The sequence below is a fragment of the Diachasmimorpha longicaudata genome, chromosome 13 (genome assembly GCF_034640455.1).
Source record: "Diachasmimorpha longicaudata isolate KC_UGA_2023 chromosome 13, iyDiaLong2, whole genome shotgun sequence".
Taxonomy (NCBI): domain Eukaryota; kingdom Metazoa; phylum Arthropoda; class Insecta; order Hymenoptera; family Braconidae; genus Diachasmimorpha; species Diachasmimorpha longicaudata.
Window position 1 is genome coordinate 1,999,351 of NC_087237.1, and position 26,363 is coordinate 2,025,713.

The 26,363-nt window shown below is 37.7% G+C and overlaps 2 protein-coding genes across 9 annotated transcripts in view; both read left to right on the plus strand.

The window, feature by feature from the left end:
* The first annotated feature begins 444 nt into the window (after positions 1-444).
* LOC135168582 (post-GPI attachment to proteins factor 2-like) lies at positions 445-6,035 on the plus strand. Of its 3 annotated transcripts, none has more exons than XM_064132926.1 (5): positions 445-677; positions 1,299-1,626; positions 1,954-2,221; positions 2,350-2,547; positions 2,936-6,035. In XM_064132926.1, the coding sequence occupies exons 2-5, from the start codon at positions 1,426-1,428 to the stop codon at positions 3,067-3,069; spliced, it is 801 nt and encodes a 266-aa protein (XP_063988996.1). In that variant the 5' UTR covers positions 445-677; positions 1,299-1,425; the 3' UTR covers positions 3,070-6,035. The 3 variants fall into 3 exon arrangements, with proteins under 3 accessions (XP_063988996.1, XP_063988997.1, XP_063988998.1); XM_064132927.1 differs by lacking the exon at positions 445-677 and adding an exon at positions 684-1,124; XM_064132928.1 differs by lacking the exon at positions 445-677 and adding an exon at positions 684-978.
* Positions 6,036-11,702: 5,667 nt separating this feature from the next.
* The window catches only part of LOC135168936 (protein scalloped), a 118,525-nt gene continuing 103,864 nt past the window's right edge, over positions 11,703-26,363 (plus strand). For 2 of the 6 annotated variants that reach the window (XM_064133572.1, XM_064133576.1), the window contains exon 1: positions 12,961-13,912. Coding sequence is in view for 1 of the 6 variants with exons in the window: in XM_064133576.1 (XP_063989646.1) it covers positions 13,888-13,912 (25 nt within the window). In the remaining 5 variants the exon portion in view is untranslated. Of the gene's footprint in view, positions 11,966-12,959; positions 13,913-26,363 lie in introns of those variants that run through there. The other 4 variants (XM_064133574.1, XM_064133577.1, XM_064133575.1 and 1 more) reach the window with 4 other exon arrangements.

A 26,363-nucleotide genomic window follows, 5' to 3' on the forward strand; every position in this document is an offset into this window, starting at 1 on the left:
ATTGTAACTCGCTGGTTTATTTTAAATGATTCTAAAGTATTTGCAGTGCTCTGAACTGAAGTACATTAAAGCAGATTATTACTCATTATCGACGGAGCAGAGGCGCGCGGACAAGGAAGGCCAGTTCAATTCAAATTTTTTTAAATACTAATAATTTCTGATTCCCAAACTCTATCTTTCAATTTTTTAATTTTTGATAGTTCAGAAATACTTTTAGATTTATTAATGCAAATTTTAAAGTAATTTATCATTTAAACTGCCCTCTATACACGTGTGAAAGAGGAGTTGAAAAAAACTATGATCCCCGCCCTCCCCCTCTTCAATAATTCCTAAATTATATAAATCCATTTCATGAAAGAATTTGTTATTGTTCTTGGTAATAATGATCACTCCACCGGTATTGCATCGTACCAGAAATCTACCTTACCGGTATGCTCTATTAACTCGAATCACATGATTCCTGAACGGCGCATGGAGGATGTATCAATGCATATAGAAAGAACAGAATACAGAAAAAACCAGGTATATAGTGACTGCGGACAGTGTTATCCTCGTTTCTCCCCTTTTCCGGTGCGTGCGCACTCCATGTGCGCCAATGTGCGCGGGATTGACCCAAGTGATAGCCAGAGAAAACCCCACAACGCGTCGATGACACCCAGATGGGGGTTGCAGAGACGGTATGTTACATGCCCTCAAACATTGAGAAAAATCAATCATTTTTTTGTGCCTTTACCTGATAATTCTCGTTCGAGTGTTTCAGCCTGAGAATCCCAAGTGTTTACGTGTTTATTTGTTGTGCTGGGGATGACGTTTATTTTTAAGGGACAGCATCTGTTGTTTCAACCAGTTCTTTTGTGACAATTTCCAGTGTCAAGGGTTCGCCGTGTTCACGGGGTCAATGGATCGAGGGACTATTATTTTGCGGGGACTTATTTTCTTGAAGAATTGGGAAATCTGAGTCAAAAAATTATTTGGAATGTTATTGTCTATTAATAGTTCTTGAAAAATCAATACCAACAATTCTGGATTTTATTCACACATTTTGACACGAACTGTGGTGACTTTGTTGTTGCGACATCAAGTGTTTTTACTGGAGCATCGGGGCCTTTTAATTGATAATGATAGTAAAAGAATATTCGAGTACTCTTTTATTACCTCATGATAACAACAGTACAACTCTCGAAGTGGTCTCGGCACTCTCACAATTCATTCTCTCTCTACTCACTGTGGCACGATCTGTATAGAAAAGTTGAGTTGTTTGCTTCTAACGTTTCATCGATTTTTCTTTTCTATTTCAGATTTATTCTCAGGAAACTAAAAATGTGCCTGGCACGTGATGACAGGATTGTCACACCCCTAGAATATCTGTGAATGAGTTTTATTTCATTCGACTAAGTTCATCCAGAACATGTTTATAAATACTGCATGATGTCGAGCAGTGATAAAGTCTCGAATGAAACAATGGAGCTCAGTGATGCTGGCAATGACAAGAGCTCTGTGCATCTTGCTGTATCGTTCAGAAAATTGTGCATTGCCACCGCCTGTTTACCACTCGTCACGTTGTTAATCTGTTTCGTTACTGCATACATTTTTCAACAGGATGATATACATGAGACACATTGTCGAGTGAGTAAACCCATATGATAACAGTCTAAAGGTTACTCTTTGCTGGATGATATTTGGACATATTGCAGTGGCTGTCAATTTTTTTCTAATTTTCAACATATCCTCTGAGAGTGAAAATGAAATAGCATTTCAAATGTAAATAAAATTAGTTACTGATAAGGTCAGAATATTAGAGTTCAATATTTGTTACACTCATATCCTAACACTCTTTTTATTTCGTTTATTTTCACTCTGGAGCTTGAGAAAAATGAAATCAGATGGCCAATTTTATTTACGTCTCCAGGGCACATTTACATAATCCAAAAATAATCTGGCACTGTCTTTCAGGTTTACAACGTGCTTCCCTCAATATCAGCGATAACTGGAGTCTCGCCCCAAAGATACCTTTGGCGAGTGAGCATAGCCCTCCACATAGGACCCAGACTTGTTATTGCAATTGTCTATCACTCATTCTACCGTAAAATCCTCACAGCACTGGAGCATTTGCCAACGAAAGTGTTGGGCTGTAGACTCCTCAATCTCTGTTTTTGGCTCAACATCGCTGAGATAGCGTCACTTTGCGGTGTGACATATATCTCAAATCGCGAGAATTACTGTGAGTCAATCAATTTATAATGAACAATTTTTATCCCGAGGCCCTGAACGACAATTAACAAGTCATTCTTCTAACAAAATTGTCGCTTATTCAACTAGTCTAGTTAATAAGTTTGCATCACTTTGCAGATGCCCACGAAAAAATCTTCATCATCTTCATGGTCAGTTCACTGACATACATGTTGGCTGCTGTCAAGTTGGGACGCTTGATCACACCAACTGCACAAAGTCTACATTATAAGGAGAAACTGTTTGTCACCAGTCTTGTCAGCACTGTTGGACTGATTATTTTCTTCCTTAAGCATCGATTACTGTGTCATGATTTGGGTAAGTCCAATTTACAAATTACGTAATTCATTTATGAATAAAATAACTGAAGCATTGGGTTCAGTTATCGTTACAAGAACCATTAGCTGAGAGTGACTCATATTTTATTCATTTTTTTTAATTTTTTGAATTGGCGAAGCCTTTTGTTTCATTCAATATTAGTAAAAAAATCATCATATTGTTGCTCCCTGAAAATTTAACGAATATTATTTAGTAATAATTAACAATATTCAAAATTTTATCGAACAATTCATGAAAGCTTCAACGTATCGGTGATAACATGTCATTTTTTTATTTTCATATCATGCGTCCATTGCTCATATCACGTATTAATTAATTTTCTAATGCCTTTGAAAGTTAAATAACAATATTATTCTTCCACATGCAGCATTCAGTTGGTTCTCATTATGCGAATACATAATAGCATCAGCAAACATGGGATTTCATGCAACAGTAATTCTCGATTTTCCAAAGGAACGACTGGTCGTAGGTTGTGGAATACCTGCGGTTAAAGTTGATTAAACACTTTATAATACTTTGCGTTGTTTATCATCATCTTCAAAGTGCCTATTGCCAATAATTGCAACAGTCAATCTACCGTGAATGTAACAAAGAGATTTAAACGAATTTAATTGAGATTGAATCAGTGGCACTGGGCACTTGTCGGATGACACGTGATAAGGCCTTGCGTTGTTGTAATACTCTAGATTAATAGGTATTCAACGGAGTGGTCGAGATTCGAGAGTGGGTGACTACGTTGGAGTGCTTCAATGTAGCTCAATGAATTTTGTAAATTGTTGATTTTTTGAGGGGCAGAGGACACTGAGAGGAAAAATTCTCAAACAAGTCTTGTTTGCATCTATAAAATTACAATATGTTTATGACAACATGGATTGAGTAGTTTCAAAACGTTATTTCAACTCATTTTATCTAAATGAATACATCCGTAGTAATCTATCGAAAATTCTAAATTTTCTTTTTTTTTCTCCTTTCACTTTAAGAGGTCGATTGAATAAACACTCTTGATGCGCCAAAAAGTTTACATACAATTTAAATAAATAGTATGATATAGGAGACAAAATTACTTTTTCTCTTAACAATTTTGAAAGGAGTTATTCCTCATAATTTATAACCCCGTGCAGGTGTTTCGATGTTTTGAAACATTATATAAATTTTTCGAAGATATTATTTGCTCGTGATGTGTCTTATTAAAAAATCTAATATCAACTGCTAACTATTTTATGCTACTACGAGAAGACAAATTAATTTGTAAATAAAATGATAATGATATGATAATATTCTTAGAAGTGGGGAATACGGTATTTTTTCCTCAAATTCATGCGTCAAATATTCCAGTTTTGAAAGCATAGCAATGATTAACGTTTAAAACTTCCGTATGTTTAAATTAGGCGATTCCAATCCAGGTGATTTTCCACTTGTATTTTATTTTTTTGCTCAAACAAAACTCGTTCGAGAACACGTTCACCTTTCTCTCAGTGTGAGTATGAGTTGAGAGAATCTAGTCGATTTACTTATACAGTCTAGTCTAGTTTCTATCCGCAGCTCCTGGAAGAGAAAATTGTAAATTTATCAACTGTTAATATCCCTAGGATATCACGAATGATAAATTAATTTTAGATATTGGCAATTAGATGATAAAATTGTTCAATGAATTACGTATTGCATTTACTTTGATGGACAAGCTTTTTTCCATCTCAAGTTTGTGCTCATGCATTAAAACAACCTATTGTATTTTCTGTTTTTTGGGAATTTATTGATAAGACACTCGAGGTGTACGAATATTCGAATTATCGATGTATGATTTTTAATAATTAGTATGTCTCTGGAAGAATACTCCGTAACAATCTTAGGATTTTAACTGTCCTACCGTAGAGAGATATATAATATATTCAGATTGAAAAATTAGGGATAATTAATTTTAAGTTGATTGGGATTTGCATGAAGCATGTGAGAGAGTTGTGGGCTACGAGTAGAATTTCCTCTCAACTATAAATTTAAAATGAAGATGCATTTTTAAATCTGGGGTGAATTCATGGAAAATCGCAAGATATAAAATTATTTTTTATTTTATTTCTCGTCGTTTGAGGAACAAAAAACAACATTTTTCATACCTCTTACGATAATACTGCGAATTATACTAAAATGTCAGAGCTATTTCAGATGTTGAAAAAACAAAAATCATCAAACTACTGATAACAGACGTGTTATTACGTGCCAAGTTTTGAGTGTCACGCATCTAGTCGTTATCAATTGGCTCAGTGTGGCATTAAATCTCAAGGATGTATATCACAATGTAAAAAAGGCAAAGTACTGTCAATAATTGTCACGTCAAAGTGCCATTCTATGTGTTCCCCATCTTGTTTTATTGAGATCTTCCTTCAAACGCTCAAATTATTTTCGATTTTCATTTAAATGACTTCGGTAAATATTACGCTGTCATCGATGATTGAATTTTCGTCGATGAGAATTTATTGATAGAAGTGTACGGTCGGCAAAGTGATAAACATATCTGTTTACAATGAATCGAAAATTACGGAAATTGTCCAATTGTACTGGACCCTTAATAATGAACAATTCAAAGTCTTCGATAATCAATTGTGTGGTGAATAGTGGTCTTAAACAGGAATGGGCGCTATTTAAACATTAATTAAAACATCAATTTGTCGTCGACAAATTATTACCCTCGACGTTGAAATTTCCAATTATTTTTGTCTAATAATTTCGATTGATTGAAAATTTAAAAGCATAAAAATTTATTTGCCATTAGATTTCCTTGATTACTACACTATGGCCATGAGTAATGGTAATTAGACAAGACGGGAAATTAACGAGAAAACGTAAACTGATGATTTTTTAAATATCGCCCATCTCTAATGTTCAAAAATGAAACGTTAGTAAACGTATAATCCAATGAGCTTGGCTTCCAAGGAAAGACAATGATTAGTTCAATAAGGACATAGTAAATTTCATATTTTATCGCCGATTTATTGTTATGTCACAATTTTTTTCCCTGTGCAAAATGTCTCGACTTGTTTATTAGTTTTTATTTTTACTGATGTCGGCACTTTTTCATGTGCTTGGGTGCAATTACCCTCGGTTGACCTTAATGAAGGCTGCGATAACGGGGAGAGCTGGGAGAGAATGAGGGGCTCATGGGTAAACCATATTATGGTGATTGAGAGATGAATGATCGTGTCAGAGAAGTGGGTGGATTTCAGTGAGGAGATTCATTGATATTGATAAGACCAATTAATTTTTAGTTAACAAGATATCTCGATTAGTTCTGAATTCTTCACCGCCAATTTATATGCACATAAATATTACTCTAATTGACTGGAGTAATTTTGAGATTATTGAAGAATTTTAAACACACACACACATACACATTACTTTTAAAAGACTTTCGGTATGTTTGATTACGCTTGTACAATTCTACCGTTGTATAATAAAGTGTAAATCAAGAGTAATTTGCTTGATTCTTTCGCTGAAAATCGATCAATGATGAAATAATTTTTTCCTATTTTCGTTCCACCAAATTATCCACTCAATAGCCGCTTGGTAAATTATCAGAACCAAAATTATTTCCTTCCTCAGCTTCCCAACTATCTTCTAGCGTTGAAAAGCGATTAATTCCATAAAAAATAACCCGGAAGCTCCGAAATACCTTCCAAAAATGTCCAACAATTCCAAATGCATTCCGAAGATTTCCCTCAATTTCCAACTGCTTCGTTGAGTCTCGCGAAGAATTTCCGACTGCTCACAGCCGTCGATCCTCCAAGAACGGAAACCAATGAGAGCAATATTCAAAAAAAAAAAAAGATCCGTAAAAATCCCCAAGTAGAAAGAAGAATGTCAAGATATGCAGGATTGAGTCTGAATAGAGTAACGAGACATTTCCTCGAGGAAGAAGTCTCGACAACAGCGCAATGAATAGAGAGAGAAACATTCTCCAACTGTATTACCATATCATCTGCGAAGTAATACCCGAATAATAATATCTTCTCCTTTTCCCCGAGTTACCGTGAGGGGGAGTGGAATTCCACTGGAGTAAAGAATTCGATGGGAATGCGTCCCCCGCGATCCTGACGGTATATTCCAGGTGAAGTCCTCCCACAATTCCACCCAGTCTTCGTGAGCCAAACTCCCCCTAGCCCAGTTGCCCCACCCTCTCTTCAATTCACTCCACTTCTACCTCATCCTCAACCCCCAACTCACCCCACACCTCTTTCCAGCATTCACGTTCTTGTTTATCTCCTATGAGGTACAACGAGGAATTTTCGAATGCACTCTACTGTGAGAAGAGGCGACAACCCGATATTTTAATACCTGAGTACGCGAGGTTAAATCTCAGCTGTGAAATACGCATGGAATTTTTTACTCTTCATTCTTCCCTCAATTTATTCTGAATTCATGTTACCGTGATATTTAAATTAAAATTATTCCCAACTGGAGATTTACCTGTTTTGGCAACATTCATCATTTGTGAGAGAGATCCTTTGAGATCTCTTTTTTTAAATTAGGCCTCTCTTATTCTGATCCTCGTACCAAATATATTGTACCATTCCATCATGTTTGGGGCTTTAATCCGTCAGTCTCACCTTGACAATTTTGCTTTTTGTCAATTTCTGCTCTTCGATTTCAGCAGTAAAGCGACAGAAATTGACTCATCTCTGAGTCTAGTTTTTTACTGATATTTCCAAATGTAACAGAGATAGTAAAATTGTTATGATGACATTTGTTCTAGTACTCAATTAGCTCTACAAAAAAGGTCATGAGAAGAATTGGGCCATCTCTCCTAGATTTCGAGATATTCATCAAAAACTGATTAATAATGCAAAGTGACTTGTCTCGTTTTACCACTTTCCTACTAAGTCTATTCTGCTCACAGGAAAATTAATTTAAAAAATAAATAATTTGGCCGAACTCTCCACATATTTTCAAAACATAAATTTTTTCTACTGCACCTGAGAATTCGCAAAAGCTATTCTATTCTATAACTGTGAATACTTACTTCCTTTACATTTTATCATCAATTTTCGTTTTTCGATTTTATCATCAATTTAAGCGCAGTAGATCAAGTAAAGCAATAGTAAGTCGTCTTCACCGAATAGACCCGGCAAATTGTCTATTCTATCGATCGCGATAATTCCTGAAAATACGTTGTACCCACAGATGATTACGTTTTATTTACCGACGGCGGTGGGTGTGGTACGGTTCAACTATATTAAAAACCAGCGCGTATTATTCGAAAATACCCGGACTTTGTGATTTGATGAGAATCCAGTCATTCTCCAGAGGCCTTTGCGTGCCCTGACCAAGCGATGCAATAATCCAATGCAGTGGGGGCTTGAGTTGGCATGGCTCATTGTTGTGGCATCACGAATTTAAAGGGAGAATGAGGACCTGCCCCCCCGCAATATCACCCGTATGGACACCGCAGCTGGACAATGAACGTGCCTCACTGCACCACGTCGGTATTATCGGTCCAGGGCTCTTATTGTTGCCCGAGAAAAGGTACGTTTTTTAAAATATACTCGATGATTGGGGGATTTATTCCATTTTCTTTCAGGAACGATGGATAGCAATCTGGTGGATTTAATCGAGCCCATCGATGAGTGAAAAAAACTTGGGTGAGATTTTTATTTCTACTTTTAATTTGAATGAGTTGATTTTCAGTGAGGGAATCGAGTGGAATTACAAGAAACGCCTGCAATATAAACGAATCAATGGGTCGTCTGGCTGCGCTTGATCAGTCCAATTAAAAGGCATCGCGTATTTAGAATCGATACCCTCCGCCACCCCCCCTGCCATTTCCAGGAAAATAATCGAGCAATTTAGCTGAATGGTTGTTCCAAAAATTTGAAACGACAACGGCCCGAGAATTTGTTGCTCTTTCTTTTTCCAGCAAAATGAAGTCTCTCGATTTCTTAATGAATTGAACCGAATTGAATTCATCCTGCAGCGTCAGGTGAGAGTGCTCGAGCTAGGATTTAACACCGAGGAGTCAATGGTGGGAGCCAAGAGTTTTATCGCGACTCGGCGAATTTCTTGCAAGAGTCAGGCGGAGTCAGGTGCACCATGGCCTCGTGTCGATGAACTTGCACACTGGCGATTCTCGCTTGGAGGTATCACGCTATACCACCGCTGGATATATAATTCAGCTCGGTGGCATTCAATGCTAAAACGATCATTGCATAATGGGGGGGGGAGGGGGGTGATGAGGGAAATGACGGTGAGGATGAAAAAAAATTTGTTCATTTCAATTTTCTTAAAACTTTACCCCAGAAATTTTCAATGTCTTCATGGATTTTTGTGTTTTAGATATTTTATTCAGGTGGAAGTCAAATCTACGTAAATTGGGCCCTACTCCTGCTCTGAATTTACCTCGAAAAGGAAAAAAAATGGCTGTTGAATGGATAACCATCTTTGAAAGTCGAGGAATCAATGGGTTTATGACTCAGGTGAATGTCTGGTCGTTAGCGAGTTTCCAAAATAATGAGAGATAGTAAAAATCAATTGCAGGAGCAAGTCTCAAAAGGCCCCAATAAAATGCTCAAAAATGACTTATCCCAAAAGTAATTGGGATGACAATTAGCCTAACGACACCGGCTTCTCGCACGTTTCACCCTGAACACCGAAAACCACCAAAGGGCAAACCCATCGTCGTAGTTTGGTAGAGAGGAGAGCGTTAACTTTAATTAAGTAATATCACGCTAGGAAATCTCGGTGAGGTATTGCCAAGGCATCGAACTGGCGCCCCCGACAAAGTGCACGTATTGGCCAGTCACGTTCAAGACGTTGCTATTCATCAATCTTGAAAATGCATCCTCCACGGGAAGTAGCCCTCAAACTTCTTACCAAAATTACCTTACTGCGCCCGGTAATTAATTCAGGAAAAATTATGGAATTTCCCCCATTAGATATTCCAGATCGTTTAAAAATTTTCAAAAAAAAACAAAAAAAATTTGTAGATAATCAATTCACTAATATGCATGGAGGGAGATTTTCTATAAAAATTCTCGGTTGTAAAAATATCTAGTGCTATGAATGCAAATTTCTCAGCAACTGTTGAACTTTCTGGAAAATTTTCACAGAAATTCGAGGAAAAATTTACGTTTGTTAGATTTCAATAATTGGAAGCCAGGTTAATGAAAAAAATAAACGATATAAGTAAGCGCAGTTTTATTTCGGATGATTATATGTTCAAACTTCGAGAGCAGTCGACGAACTGACAAACGAACTTAAAAATCTTAAAAATCAAAGCATCGTCATCATGGTTTCTTTCTTTCAATGAACAACGATTTCTTTATATTATTTTATAAACATAAACTGGAGTTTTCGGCGTAAGACCACGCAGCCGGTCTCTCCAGGAAACAATAACCTCATAGCACTGTTATGGACTTATAAAGGGCATCCATACAATCATATTGTTTTTGCTCTTTTCAATAACGTTTAACTCAATAAAAATTTTCAGTGCCAGCACCGGACTTTTCTCTGCTGATTACAATTACGCGTCTCTTTTCCTGTGCTAGGATGGAAATTTTTCTCCGAAATTTCTCTCCATATACCTTGCCCATAATTCTGTAAATTAAGTACATCTTAAAACCCAATTTTGTCTGTTGTAAACGTTAATATCCAAACTATAAGTCAACTTCAATCACAAGTCATTAATATTACACAAACGATTTGTATATCCCCCTGCTATAGGTGTGACATAGTTCTCTTGTTGAGCAAGTAACATTAATAAATAATGAATAATAAATAACTGGTCTTGCATTAGCCACAGTGAGTCCCAAAAATTGCTCCAGCTGCGTACAAATTACTACTGGAGTGGTAGGCAACTATTTAATTATCTAAGAAAGAATAATATAAAAAATACCCGTGAGAAAAAGTGTAGGTTTATTCCCGCAATAAAACATAATACCTCACGCAAGCAAGGTCGACGGACCTGAAAATAAAGACGGAGAGAAATAATGTGTAACTGTCCTCTCAGGTAGTAACAAGAGTAGGCGTCATCCATGAATTTTCACCGAATCATTGAGCATTTTCAGACGAATCTGCACCATATTGTAGTTTTCATGGGCCTCACACCCCATAAAAAGCGCTCCTCCAAAATCCAAGAATTATCCCCCATGTTTTTCCATCCCAGCAGGAAAATGGTACAGAATGTCAGGAATAAAGACTCACTAGGTCACTTATCCTGTTCTCCACCGACTCATCCTCGGCATCCATTGAGTACACAAGTGCCGAAATCCCCCTTCTCGACAGCTCCCTCCGACAATTAGGAACCCCCGTAAATCAAATTGCAAAAGGTGCCGAGGATCTACTGTTTACTCAGCTATCATTCTACCAAGGAAATTCACTACTATTCAAAGTAGCCTCCACAAAGCAGGAAAACCATCATCTCTTAATTGTTAACCTGCACAACGAATTATCCGGGATTTAAAGCAAATTAAGCCTTAGAATCTGAACACCAATAACATTACAAATTTTTTCCGCATGAAAATCAACAAGTAGAATTCATTAATTGATCACCAAAAAAAAATTCATCTCTGAAATTTAAATCCAGTCGACGTCTGATTTATCCCCCCTCCCTCCACGTTGCTAGTAAAAATGAATTTGATGTCAATAAAAATATCACGAAAATCCCTGAAATGTTTAAAAAATCGAGTGACTAAAATCTCAAAGATTTTCCGAATGAAAATCAACAAGTGCCCCCAACCCCCCCCCCTCCCTCCCCCTCATCTCGTTTGAAACTTAAACGAGAGAACTACAGAGCCCAAAGAGAAGGAAAAAAAAAATGCGACCCATATGAAAAGAGAGAGGCCATGGTGAGAGGGGTTTTCCCTCCTAGTTGCGTTGGCAAGCCAGCCAACAGCCCCTACCCCCACCCCATGTGCATGACTTCCAACTGACCGTAGTCTCCGTGTTGACAAAAACCAGTTATAGTGTGGGGGGGGGGGGAGGAAGGGAGCGGTGAGGGGCTATCTGTTCAACACATAAAACCGAAAGACCCCCGAGTGGGAGAAGAGAGTGACGGTGGATCACGTGGTACGCGTACCACTGTCACAATAGTGGGGGAAAATGATACCGTAGTTGTGAGGGGAAAAAGGTGCGTTGGGGGATGTGATCGGCTAGTGCCGTAGTGACTCGGTAAGTCTCGGTTTCTGGTTTCTCCCGCGGCCGCTCGGTGTCAGCGTGTGCGCAGACCGGCTGCGCAGCAGGCGTGTGCGTTGTCTAGATTCTTTGTGCCATTCCTGGCATACCAAAAACAGTGTAACTCCTCTCGTATTTACCGTGAACGTATACGAAATGCAGTGTGATTTTTAATAATCCAGTGACTGATACTGTTCTGTGTCGAATCAGCTGTTGTTAAACAATAATCGATCGACCTCTGGTGAGTAAATCAACTTAAATCCACTGATACCGTAAATACCCTGAATTTTTAACCTGTGAGATTGAATTCATCGGCGACCAGAGAGAGAGAGAGAGAGGGGGTGAGTGAATTGTGCATGTGTGGTGTGGAATAATCAGCGGTAATGTGATTCCACCTATGTTTGTCATCTTTATTTATAAATTCATCCTCTCTCTCCCTCTCACTCTCTCTCTCTCTCTCCCCCTGAGCTTCAGCCCAGTCCCTTGAAAATCCATTGTTCTTCCCTCCCCCCCTTTCCCTTCCTCTGTATCATCTGCAGTCGTGAGAGTGATATTTCGGAGGTATTAAAAAAAAAACCTCCGATCAGAGGATGATCCCTCGTACGTTGGTGGTAGCTGTGCGTGATGCTTGAGTGAGGTTGGCCCCTACACCGTTGATCCCGTGTGCTTGTTGCCCGTAAACCCCGTGGGTTGGCCCTGCGCGACTCAACCAACTCTCAAATACGACGAAAGTGTTGGTCGAGGGCAAGCGCCAGCCGGCACTTGAGCGTTCGCCGTCGCGTCGACGTACTCTCCCTCCCCCCCTCCTCCTCCTCCTGCTCCTTCCTCCCCCTACCCTTCCCGCCCCTCTTTACCTACTCTACTGGCAGAAGATATGATCGCTATTTTTTATTCCCGCTCACGATGAATGTTCTCCACGATTTGGACAATTTATATATTAATTAATTGTCCGTTGTGATGAGAAGGGAAGAGGGGGGGTGGAGAAGGAGGAGGAGGAGGAGTAACGACACCGGGAACTCGTGCATCTCTATCACTGCACGGTACGCTACTTGGTGATAATATATGGTGAATTATTGATCCGACGGCGTGGTGGAAAAGCGGCGGCCCGCTGCCGTGAGCGCCTGGAGTGAGACACCAACAGGCGAAGGTATAACCCACACTGATAAAAACAGTGAGTAGGGGAGGGGTAGAGAATCAACTGTACGTACAGCTGAATGCCAACGGGGTGGGGAGGGAGAGAGACAGTTGTGTACGAGTGGTGGGCAAGAGCGGGTGTATGTGGAGTTTAACTACAACTTGGTTAACAGAGAAAGGGCATATAAAATCACGAATGGTAACGGCTACGGAGGTGGGAGACTAATAAAGTTTGAACAAATAAATGAAATAAATAACGGAGAGAGGTGAATGAAAAATAGGAAATGAGCGTAGATCTGATGTAGGAGTGAGAGGGAATAATGTCAAGCTGAAGCGTCTGTCTACCGGCAATCAGTGTGAGGAGGCATCAAAACTCGTGGTGTTGTTGCGAAAACTCGTGTGTCCAGTATCACCATCGGGGTGGTACCGCTTGCCGACGGTCGACAGTGTGATATTTATTTGTTTTTACGAAGGCTATTTCCTCGAATTATAGCTGGATTAATACAGTTTTTAGTTTTCATTGTGATTTTTGAATTTCGTTGACCAGTGACTCAGTTTTTCCGGTGTGAAAATTTATTACTGCTGTGGTGATTTTCATTGTTGATACGTGAACACTGTGGTCTTCGAGCTGTGATGATTGTATTTCTCGGGGGTTATTTAATGAACGAGGGCTGATGAACGTCCGAACGGACACCTGCGGACACCGCGGGGACATTATTATTCGCGAGTGAATCGCGGGAGATTATTTTGAGGGAATTTTATCAGTGTGATTCCACTCGATTGAGGGAAAATTTCTTTCACGTGCTGTGCAAAGATCAAACGGTGGGTTTTATTCTTCCATTGGTTTGTTTTTGTGAATAAAAGAAAAAACCGGGGGAGAACTGGAGGGATTTAGGTTGTTATTTTATCAACATTCGAAGATACTGAGGCCTGAGGAACGCGCGCGCTTTTGCCTCTTCGAGTTACCGTTTTAAACGTGGCATCCAACTACCGAGACGCGGAGAAAAGCCCAACTCACTTGCGACTTGGATGGATACAGTGCATTATTTTTGGAGTGAGTTTTTTTTATTCTTGAAAATTCATGTATTAGCCATTCTCTCCCGAGTCCCTTTGAAAATCTCCACGTCTTGGCTCATTATTTCTGGTGTTTTTTTTTTTAATTTTTTATTCTGATGCATAATGCTGATGTGTCTTTGTTAAAATGTGCACATATACATATGTAATGGTATTCCAGAACTCGCTTTGGCGGGATTTCATTTCGCGTGGGACGCGACGTGTGCGCGCGCGAACGAGTTTCGCAATCCAACCGATGACTACATCGGTTTGGTTTGAGGGGAACCGGGTGTGTAGAGGGACTATTGTTTCGCTGAAATGTAAAAGAAAAAAATTTTTTTTTTCTGAAAATTAACTGGTGGGGAATATGTGTGTTGCTGAAAAATTAACGTGGCTTTCTCGATTGGTTAATGGCGAACGTATTTGTTGCGGTGTTTACTCTTGGAAATTGGTTGAAATTTCAATCAGTATCACCTGAATTTTTAATGACATTTATTATTGCGAACGCGTCTTGCAAATTTGAAAAATTGAAGTTTTTGCTGTTGAAACTGTCGAAATTTTGTATTTCTTCGGAGTTGAAAACCGAGTATACTCAAAACTTGAAGAATTAAATGAACGATGCCGGAATATACAACAATTTCATGAATTTTCATTCTTTTATTTGAGCGGGAAAATTTGAAAACGTCAAATTGAATGAAATATTTCCCTTTTGAAGAGAAAAATGTTGCGACTGTTTTTTGTCACAAATTGTTGCCTGGCTTCAGCCATTAACTTTCTTGTATTGATAATAAGTTAATAAATTCTTAAGATATGATTGAAATTTGTTACCTTTCGTGGAACAATTTTTTTCCGTGGTCTTTTACAGGTGGAAAAATCGTTAAATGTGATACGAGTATTTTAGTGCATTTACGAGTTTTTGGAGATAAGTAATAGAACACGAAAGCGATTCTTCAAATATTATTCATTATTACAATATTTCTCCTGAAGGAGAACTTGAATCTTGTCAATTTCGGCCCTTAATATCACTGCATTAACAACAGATAACTGAGTTACGATTTTTAATTTATTGTTTCTCTTCTTTCGTTCGGCCCATCCACCACAATGGCCGACACGTGTCAAAAAAGGGGAAAAAAGTGTTTCTCAGTTATTGTACGTTGAACCGAAAATCTAGTTTGTGAATCAACAGGCGAGAGAAATTCTCAATCACATGAGAAACATTTATATCGGTCTATGGAAATAACTTAAAAACACACACTCACACACCCATTCTCTCTCGTACATAAAATTGTTACACGCTTTCGATCGAGTGCGTTATCGTACTCCTAACAACACGCGACAAGGTACAAATTTTTAAAAATCAACTGTTCGAGATTTGCAATTCCTTCCCTCTATTGCATATGTGCAACTAACGCTAGGACTACAAGCGAACAATAAAGCAATTTAAACTGATATTGGAATCAAACTAGATACTGACAAACGCATGGCCAGAGGGAAGATTTATTATCACTGTATTATTATATGATCTGTCGTTAGCCCGAGGGGCGGCGGCGGGGGAGGGAGGGTAGGAGAAAGGGCGGGGAGTGTCGAGATAAAAAATGATAATATAATATTGGCAACTGCGGCCTCGACTGACGGATACAAATCTTACATGCGTTGTATTCCTTTAACAGATTTTTTTTTTATTATTTTTCATTCCACGAATGCTACCGCCTACATTCGACGAATACGAGGGTTCTCAAAACGTGAATATCCGAGTGGATGATTTTATATCGTATCTTCAGAGGGTTGAAATATTCACATATAATACCACAAGTGGTTCAAAATTATCGAATATTTCCCGATAGATTCGTTGCAAACAAATGAAGGAGTCAAGTTTTTCAGGCTAAAAAATCACGAGTGCGAAGCACGAGTGATTTTTCCTGAAAAACTTGACGACTTCATTTGTATGCAGGGAACCTAGAGGGAAATATTCTATAATTTTGAAGCTCGAGTGGTATTCAGGGGATTATTTTTCCGATCCAAATTTCGGCCAAGAGAATTGTTCCATGACATGAAAAGAGGTTTATTTGGTTAAGTGTCGTTTGTTTACCAAAATATTCAAAAAATTATCGCTGATATTCGAGGTAGGCTATACAAAATATCAACAAATGGTGCAATTCTATTGGCTGAAATTTGGGTGGGAAAAATAATCACATATAATACCACAAGTGGTTCAAAATTATCGAATATTTCCCGATAGATTCGTTGCAAACAAATGAAGGAGTCAAGTTTTTCAGGCTAAAAAATCACGAGTGCGAAGCACGAGTGATTTTTCCTGAAAAACTTGACGACTTCATTTGTATGCAGGGAACCTAGAGGGAAATATTCTATAATTTTGAAACTCGAGTGGTATTCAGGGGATTATTTTTCCTATCCAAATTTCGGCCAAGAGAATTGTGCCATGACATGAAAAGAGGTTTATTTGGTTAAGTGTCGTTTGTTTACCAAAATATTCAAAAAATTATCGCTGATATTCGAGGTAGGCTATACAAAATATCAACAAATGGTGCAATTCTATTGGCTGAAATTTGGGTGGGAAAAATAATCATTCTATTTTTTTCCCAGACAGTGCCCCATCTACTCGATTTGATTCGTTATTTCTTTGTTATTAACTTGAGAGCTGGTGTATTTGTGAATATTTATTTGCTACCAGTATGTTGTACCAGACACGCAACCAGTGGCAAGACAAATCGATAAATCGATATTACAATTTAAATGTGAGAAAGGGGACCGCCGTAGTTTCTCCGGTTATATCTCCCCACTTTTCGAATATTTTCTGTAGTTTAGGTTTTATTTGGCCGGTTGTTGAACGGTATTTTATTGCTTTGGTGGGGGATAATTTAATGGACACGAGTCGGTGATTATAAATTTGTGGAGAAACACCTGTTTATGATATAATTTGTTTGTGGAATTGACGTTCGGTTGAAAATATCGAATGAATGATATCCTAGTATTCTCGTCATTTATATGCGTGTCATTTTTTTTAGGGGAAACCAGAAGTTCAATTTTTCACTGATTTCATTATTTAAATTTTAATGCACTGAAGGAATAAACGATTATTTTCCTCCACATTTTGCCATCACTTTTCAGAAATTACTAAATATTTTAATTAATCCTTGAAATTCAGAGATAATTTTCTTTATTCAGACGTTTTTTGGTCTGAAAATTCAACCACTTCAACTCACTCCAGTCTCGCAAAGGAGAACGACTGTACCTGACAAGCTTTTTCCCTTAAATGAAGGTTTTCCGTGTTCTTTGGCGGAAGATCGTAAACAGCCGAGAGACTTAACAAAAATAAAACCAAAATTTTCATTCTAATTTTGCAGTCCTCAGTCGGAATTTTGATGTTTGAGAATTTTCAATCGAAGTCAAAATTTATAAATGAACTGTCGAAAATAACCGAATCGTCAGAGAATTTATTCGTTATTTCCTTCAAAAACGCATTCCTTCCTCTTCTCGGTATATCGGTTCAACTGTCGACGACCTTGAACGACATTTATTTGAGTTTCAAAAGCTTCTTATTTTTTTTTGCTTCTAGTCTCCCCATTACATGGCTCAAAGAGCCGAAAACTGAAGTTTTCGGTTGTCTCTATCTGAATCACCGATGACACCCCAGGGGGATCGTATCTCACTCGTTGTGACAGTTCCTAGACTCATTAAACCGCCCTTCTTAAACGATATAAATAGATAGACGCCGGGACGGTGGAGGGATCATACAGTGCGATTCGTTGGGCATTTTGCTCTCCTTCGCTTTCTCCTAGTGATTTCGTGCTTTCCTATTTGCCGTAGACGGTGCCAAATCGCTGGTGGAAATAAACTCCAGATAGATTTACCCGTTGCTTCTTTATTTTTTTTTATTTTTTTTTTTTTGGCGTGGCGCTTCCTCTGACTTTTGCTCGCTTGGTTATGCTTTTTTTGCAGTCCAAAAAATGGTAAAATGCAATAGAAGTCAACTTTATCTCATTTGCAAGCTTTAGACGATAGGGAATTAAATAAAAGTTGGCTTGCGAGTCAGTTTTTTAATCTATCTATTATTAATTATTAATACAACTTGGAAAATTTTTTAAATAACGTTTCGACATTCTGGAACGGTTTTATTGAAAAAAAAAATTTTGCTCTCAAAATTCGTGGAACACACGTATTTGAAGCTATTAATATGGAACACCATTGGAGATTATTTTCAACAATCATTTATCAAACAAGATTCTTAGAATTGTGTAGGGAAAAAAATTTTAAAATCATTCAACAAATGATTAAATTTTTGTTTTTTTGGAAATCGATTGTTTTGACGATTTTTACAGGTTAAAAAATTGTAAAAATGTAACACAAGGTTTCTTTTATTTTATGGACAACTTTGAGAAAATAAAAATGTCTTATCGCAGTCAAAAGTTCCGCCTGAATGTTTTTATCTACAATTTTTCATGTTACGTGTAACATTTTCAGAGCATTTCGCAATTCAGACGAATATGAGTTCCATTATTTTGATTGAATATTTCTTCCCATACAAGGCAATTAATTCCACGAAGTCTTTAACTTCATGTAAAAATTTTATATCCAACTGAAGAAAATTGAATGGAAGATTTAAAAAAATCCGAAATCCATATTGTACGAATAAAATGAATTTCGTATATTTTATTTGAAATGCTCTGGAATTATGCAAAATCACGAAATCCACTGGAGGATTTTCTTGCATTTTTTTTTCTGCCAAAGTACGCATTGCGTGTCCGACAATCAACATCCCTTCATTTTTTTTTCGCCTTTTCCATGTGTACAAATGGAAACAGCACGTATGGGGTGGGGTTGAGGGATCGTTGGTACGCATACGAGGAAGGGGGTTGAAATAAAAAGGGAGACCGAGAGGTTTTCTCTAGCCACCTGGGTTCCTGTATGTAGAACCCTTCTTTTCCCCGATTCGTGTGTACGCACTCTATCCACTGTTAACTATCCCCAGTTGCAGTTGGCGAACTACAGCTACATATGAACATTGACGCTCAACTTACCGATCGGCTCTTGATATGAAAGAGAAATGAAAAAAAAAAATCCACCCCTGAACCCGGGGATATTACGCTCTGTTATGTTCTATGAAATATGCACCCTCGACTTTACCTTGGACTGCTTTTTGTTGTCACTCCAGCGAGGAATTATTTGGCCAATTATTTATGGATCATCGTAATTTCACAGGCGAATGAATTCTCGGGTGGTCGAAGGGGGTGGGGTTGAATGACGCTATGTTTATTTATTTCTTTATTTTTACTGGCATGTTTGAATGTTGGATAACAATTGAGTAGATTGATTCGAGGCGCTCATGACCTGGTGAGGAACGAGGGAAAAATGGGAATAATTTTATTTTTATCTCAACTGTGTTAATTATGAGAAAATATAATAATGAAAATAGGAGGATGTAAAGCAAAGAAAGACATTTGTAACATCAAGGAAATAAATAATAATAATAATAATAATAATAATAATAATAATGAACATATAATAATGATATCGAATATCTTTTTCCGAATGACGAATAGACTAGACAGTTGCTCTTTTCATTAATTTTTTATTAAATAAAATCAGTTCACTGAGAATCGATCACTCAGTACAATTTTTATCAGCGATATCTTGAAATTCGTTAGGGGTTGAGTTACCTGTCACGTTGTCAGCCGGTGTATCCAATCCAATTCCCAGTTTATTCTTTATCCTAGAATAAAAAAAAAAAATGTGAAATTGATATTTTTACATGAATGTAAGAGGGAACAAAGCCCGGTAAATGGCAGCCTCACATTACCGTCAACCTCTACTTTTACACAAGCATTAACGTCGAGTGATAATTATCGATAAACTCTCGGCTACTCAAAGCAATGTGTAAGATGTTTGAAGTACTGGGATATACATTACATATACCTTGGCGCCCCCGGTCCAGACATACGTCACTCCAGTCAGTCCATCCTTACTCTCATTTTCCGAGGTACGTGTCTAACTCCCTGTATAAGATGGGTGATGGGTGATGAGATACCGATAGTACCCTAAATTCACTGAAGCGTTATGTCAGTCGGTTTTTATCGTCGAGGGTTGGACTGTGATATTTCAAAAATATTTCTCTCTCCCCCCCCCCGGCGTTATCCCTTTGGAAATCTATGTTTAGAAAATTTTTTTCTCGCTGCTTTGAGTTTTTTTCTATTTTTTCCTGTCCACCCTTTAGCGATCAGGACTCTCACAGCCTTGACACTATTTCAAGCCGTGGTCCATTACGTTGCCCCGAAGGAAAAATGTAATAAACCAAGACACGTCGAGGGCTCCCTTTCTCGTGTTTATTGTTCGTCTCGTCCGTGCGACGAAATTAAATAGCCTCTTCACTCGTTGAATTCACGATTCAACTGTTTTTTTTTTTTTTCGATTTTGTGTCATCTCACTTCTTCATTTTCCTCACTATCTTAATGGCTGTCTTAATGTTCGATTTCACTTCTTGGGATAATAACTCAATTCTGTCTAATTCTCGGTACCCTACAGATACACTGTTCGAAATTTTTTGATTTAATTTGGAAGTAAAGGAAGTAATGAACGGGTTCTCAATTCTTCTGGGAGTGAAAAAAAAATTAGTGCTCGGTGAGGAATGAAAATTGAACATTCAAGAAAATGAAATCATTATGATTGGGAGATTAAAAAAATGAATGCCTGAGTGTTTTCCTTTGATTAATTAAAAATGGATCTTCTGTGATTAGTTTAACGCTCGGCTATTGACAATTGATTATAAATCTGTTCTTAATTAATTGACTGTTAGATGTTTGAAGCGTTTGCGAATGAAATATTGATTGTTCAGATCTCAAATTTGATATAACAAAGTAGAAAACGAATTAATGACCATTTTCTGTCCATTAAAAATAAATAATATTGAATTTCTGGGAATGATCGTGTTGACGTTTTAAAATGTCAAAATCCCATCGACTCTTATCTCACACATTTAAACGGTGGTTTTTCTACGAACGTCAGGTATTTCCTATCCGAATAAACGGCGCATAAAAAAAAATGAGAGAGATTAATTGTTGGAAATGGATTCACTCGATTGCAAAATAACATGGTCAGATTTCCTGGGTGGTGCGGTTCCTATTAAAAACTATTTGTCAACACTGAAACTTATTGCGCAAGTTGAAGACCTCAACCGTGGTATAGATGACAAGAAAAGACTGCAGGGATTAAAAGAAGATGTCGTAGTGGTGGAGTCACTGGTGGAGGGAGTTACTGGGGAATGAGAGGGAGATAGAGAGAGGCTGATTGATGAAAAAACCCGACGTGTACTTCGTCAAGTTGGCCTCGTGGTGTGGCCACTTGGTTTAGGATCATTATTATTAGAGTTCGTTCGTACGTAACGAAGGTCCCGTACCAATTGCTATTTTCGCATTGCAAGAATTGTTGACGTCATTTTGCAGATAATATCCAATGCTGTATACGGCTGTAATCAATCGGAGAGTATTTTTTAAATATTCATTAGTGAGGGAGGACACCATTAGACGAAGAGAAATTTTTTAGATAATTTATAGTATGAGTACTAAAAAAATTGCAATCCGTAGTTCCCTTGCGGAAAATTTAAACCGGTAACATTTCTGGATATTTCTGTTTTCCCCTACTAGCACCAGAATTTTCATTAGAAATGTTTCCCACTGCAAATATTACGGAACAATCCAACGCAATTCGCAATGGAAAATTCTCTTCTGGCAATTATTTCCTGAATTACTGACTCAAAATATAGAAATTATAGACATTTATTTTTTTTAATAAATTGAGAGTTCATTCTACGTTTTTTTTCGTATAATTGACGTTTCAACCAACATTGAATTACAATTTATTAGTGTTGAATTCCAGTATTTGACACACATTGAAAGTTTATTGGGTATAACCCCCTTCGACAGTAGAATGATCACAAATTGTTTGGAATGAATTAGACCGAACCAGAATCATTGAATCTATAATCGCAGTGAGGGAGAATGCAGTGTGATCCCATAGGTAAAATGTTAAAGGTGGATTGGACATGACTTCACAGCGTTATGTGACCATAGTACCCATTGTTCGTAAACGACGTAGGGAAACGTTGCTACCATAAACGCTCGGCGAAACGCGTCAGTGTCAGTGGAGGGAAGCCAGAAATGACCGGGATGCAATTTCCATTTATGTGAGACAGCTACCCGTGTTAATGCCGTACCAAAGACCATTCACGGGAATAGAAGGGTGAGAGAGAGACAGAGGGATAGAGAGGGAGGATCTACACCGACGATTACGATTGTGTGTGGCTCTTACGTGCTATAACCAAGGAGGGAGAATATAACGTGGTACGGCTCAAGCGACAAATACTCTCCCTGAGTATGACGTTTATCCAGAGGTTACCTCTCCTCGTAAACATCGCCTCGTAACAGTAAAACCCGTTTCCATGATCGCCAAGCCACCTTGATTAGGAAGACTAGGCTGACTCAGAGACGAACACACACATTCAGTCAAAATTATGAAGGACGAAGGGTTGGGGAATGAGGGATTATCTCGTCTTCATCAAGAGGAGAGAAATATTCAACGAAAATTACGAAACAATGCACGTAATCTAGGATGGAGAATCATTATCCGGTCATTTTTATTAAAATTAAAGATCTTACAGAAATTTTTCGATTTTTCGAATCTCAAAAATCCATTTTTTAAGATCCAACGATTTTTTAGAAATTTGGAAACTCACATAATTGGGGTTTACAAAGGAGATTATTACTGATATGTCAATGACATCTACAATTTTTAAAGTTATTTCGGAAATTGGAAATTGTTATCAGCTTAATTTTCGGTGGATTCAAAATTTAGAAAAATTGTTTCGGGAATCTGCAAATTGTTGAATTATTCCTTTTACTTGGAATGCGAATGTTCGAATGAAGAAATGCACTGAATAATATCACCTAAGATGTCTAATAATTATTCATGAAGTATCATGAGCCAAATGGCCTCGATGTGAACACTGCAAATATACACTCCTGTATTTGAGATGATCGTTTACGCGCACTCGGAGCGCGTATGGAGTTCTTTTTTACTCATCGGTTGTGGAACTTTCTAAGCGACTGCATAATCATCCTGAACGACTGCTGAGAGTACCCCTGTAATTTCCTGGGGGAATTTGTCTCCAGTGTGCAAGTGCTGGATGAATATATTGGCATTGGGGCAACGTGTGAATTATTGATTTTCCGGATTCGTTCAAGAGGGTTAACGATGTTTGATTAATTTAAAAAATTGACCATTTTTCTATGAAGATTCAATACACTGTACCAAAATAATCAAGAAAATTTTTGGGGCAAATACATGTGTATGTGATGCATTAACAGAATTTATCTTTTTTTTTCGCAATTTCGGTTTCTCCCTAATGAAATTTTTCCTAATGAATGACAGAAATTAGGTGAAATATTGTTCACGTAAATAATCTATGATAACGCTGTAAGACAGCATAATCCAAAAATACGAGTGCACAGGGTATAATCAAGTGTCATATTCACGTGTTATTATTGCCGAGACGAAGCAGATTAGATTAACGAAGCAGTCATTATCGTCTGCCCCGTGTCTCTGTCAAGAGGGCTTTTCACAGGCCACTGTGGGCACCACAATTTACCTCCTTCTGCCTCTTCTCCTAGTGTATCCCATGCTGAACTCTATCGCATTATAACTCTCCGTTCCTCGTCTTTCCGCCCCGTTGGACACGTTGGCTCACGCCACAATTTGGTCACAGTGCCGTACCTATTTCCGCGCCATTGCCACTTCGTTAGATATTAGAAATTCAAACGTTTCTTGGTGTCGTGGTATTTCTCGTGGATTGGGGGAGTACTTTGTTTTTGCGAAAACAGTTATTCGTTATGCACGTGGTGGATATGCCGATGAATCATCACCCTTCACTCGTCGTTTACATTTCAATTTGCGGTTTAGGTGTACATTTGAGTATAATTTCCTTCTAGGATTTTTTAATTCTACGAGGATGATTTTAAGGGGTTGAAATTTCTAAACTTCAATTAAATTGAAGGGTTAACAACTTAATGGTCACGAAGAAGTTAAAATACTTTGCATTTCCGGTCATTTTATTGGAGTAAGTTGATCGTCGCAGGAAGTGACAATGATAAATATTAAAAAATAGAAACAATTTATATTTTATTAATAATATACGCCCTTCATTAAATAAATTATTCACGTCAATGACGACTGGATTGAAGGTTAAAGACTGCTCTCTTCATTTATTTGATTTTCTCTCGAGTTTGTTAATTGTAAAGCTTGACATTGTTAATTGCCTTATTATTTATCGGGAGTGTTGTAATTATTCAACGAGATATATTTTATGGACAAAATTATTTCACCCATTTCATCCTTTTCCATTTAATTGAATGGAATTGAATTTCATAGCAATATATCAGTGATAAATTGTCATTGATTTGCGAAAGAAAAGGAAAATTATCGAGATGTGAAATAACGAACTGGATGAAATTGGCCCCAATAAATTTGATCTCTCGGGACGTTGAATTAACTCTTGATTTGGCTCGCCTGGAGGCTAATCTCGTCCCTGGTCTTGGAACTGAGGTTCAAGTCGTTTTTCATCAGGAGTCGAGTCTTTCGGTGAGTCGGCACAAGACTACCGTGGTACAAAGAAAGCGATGGAAATGTACGGGTCGGAGAAAGATGACGATACTCCATTCGATTTTATGTGTTGGTTAGTGAACACTGGGTTTGGTTGGGATGTTGGATGCGGAGGGCCGTCTAAGTATACCCGTGTTATTTCTGGCGGGAGCTGACGCACCGTTTCTTCTCTTCGTTTTCTCCTCTTACCTCTTTTCTTTATCCTTGTGCTTCAATTTTGTAGCTATCCGACAATGCCCGCCTAATCCTCGACGATTGTCTAAGGAGTCGTTGAATGAGACCCGGGCCAGTCTACCACTTCAATGACAATTCAATTTGTACAGTGGGGAAAATTCTAGGAACACAAATTTTGGGGAAATATCCGAATTTTTTGCTGATTATTAGAATTTACTACGGACATTTCCAGGAGATTTCTAGGACAGAACTTGTTGTTATAATTGAAAAACATAAAAATTTTATTGTTGGAATGTAGCCTCAGTCTTCGATGAATTGATTTTTATGTTTTCAAAAATGAATCAACATACAGTTAAAGAGAGAGAAAGAGAGATGTGGAGACTAAACATAAACATAAGCATTAAGGTCATGCGGCAAAGGGACTGAGCGGATTCTTTGTCTTTGGATGAGGATTTTTTTTCTATCGATGTGACCACCTTTAGTCTGCTGAGGCACGTCGTAGAGAACAGACATTTTTTCCTCCTGCCATTTTGAATAAAGTAAACATTAACGTATTTAATCTACTGTGTTGAAATTATTTCTCTGCTTGTCATATTCCATTATACTGAAACCGAATTTCCTATTTTATTTGAAATTACCCTCACGCGTTCTGATGATTGAGGGCCAAGAGAATCGTCAAGTTCGAGTGTTTCATCTTCAAAAGCTTGGAACAGTTGGGATAAACAATCCAAATGTTATATTATGTGCTCTCCACTTTGTGTATTTTACCCCGAGCTTCTGTCACTCATTCGTATACAACAAACAAAAGTTCATTTTAGTCTCCGTATTGACGCTGAGCACCTGTTACGTTGCTCTCTAACAGCAAGAACTCTCTCATGTGTATACATAACGCATGCAATAACTTTCCTTCAACTCTAAATTGCCCCCCCCCCATCCCTTTCCACGAATTAAATTCATTACGTCCAAAGATTATTTCATGTTTAAAACATATATTCGTGACGGTTGGCTGGGTGTTTATTAATTCGATGATATCATGAGTTCTTTTGTTACCTCGTAATTTGAATTTTAACTTGTAATCAATTTGAGATAGCTGGCGTACAATTAGCTCCTATCGTCACCGGATAACGGGGAAAAATTGACGAAGAAATTTTATCGGTAATACATGTTGTCAGTGATAATGATTCACTATCATTTGAAAATAAATAATGAAATCATTGATTTCATTGAGTCACGTTGGTATCTGATGTTTTTCGGTGGAAGTTTATCGTTTATTTTCATTTTTCACGTTTGTTTATTCATTTATTTGGTGAAATTCGCACAGTGGGTTCATTATTTATTTCAGCAGTTCAGAGGTGAATGGAAATTTAAGTTGAATTGAAATGAAATTTTTCAAAAGTTCTGAATAAATGTCAATTAAAATTGTAACAGAGTCCGCGGAAATTGGATGTGTCAACAATTATCGTCTCACCTCCATGGAAACGAATATTCAATAAAAATTACCTTTATTTTCCGTAATTCTACAACTCTTTTGCTGAATTATCAATGAAAAACGTCTGGAACTGTTCCGTAATTTTTACGGAACACTGTTTTGACTAGCAAATTACAGAACA

Coding starts and splice junctions, on each gene's coding strand:
- LOC135168582 (XM_064132926.1), top strand. CDS start 1,426: ATGATGTCGAGCAGTGATAAAGTCTCGAATGAAACAATGGAGCTCAGT. Junction 1,627..1,953: donor TACATGAGACACATTGTCGA/GTGAGTAAACCC, acceptor ACTGTCTTTCAG/GTTTACAACGTGCTTCCCTC. Junction 2,548..2,935: donor ATTACTGTGTCATGATTTGG/GTAAGTCCAATT, acceptor TTCCACATGCAG/CATTCAGTTGGTTCTCATTA.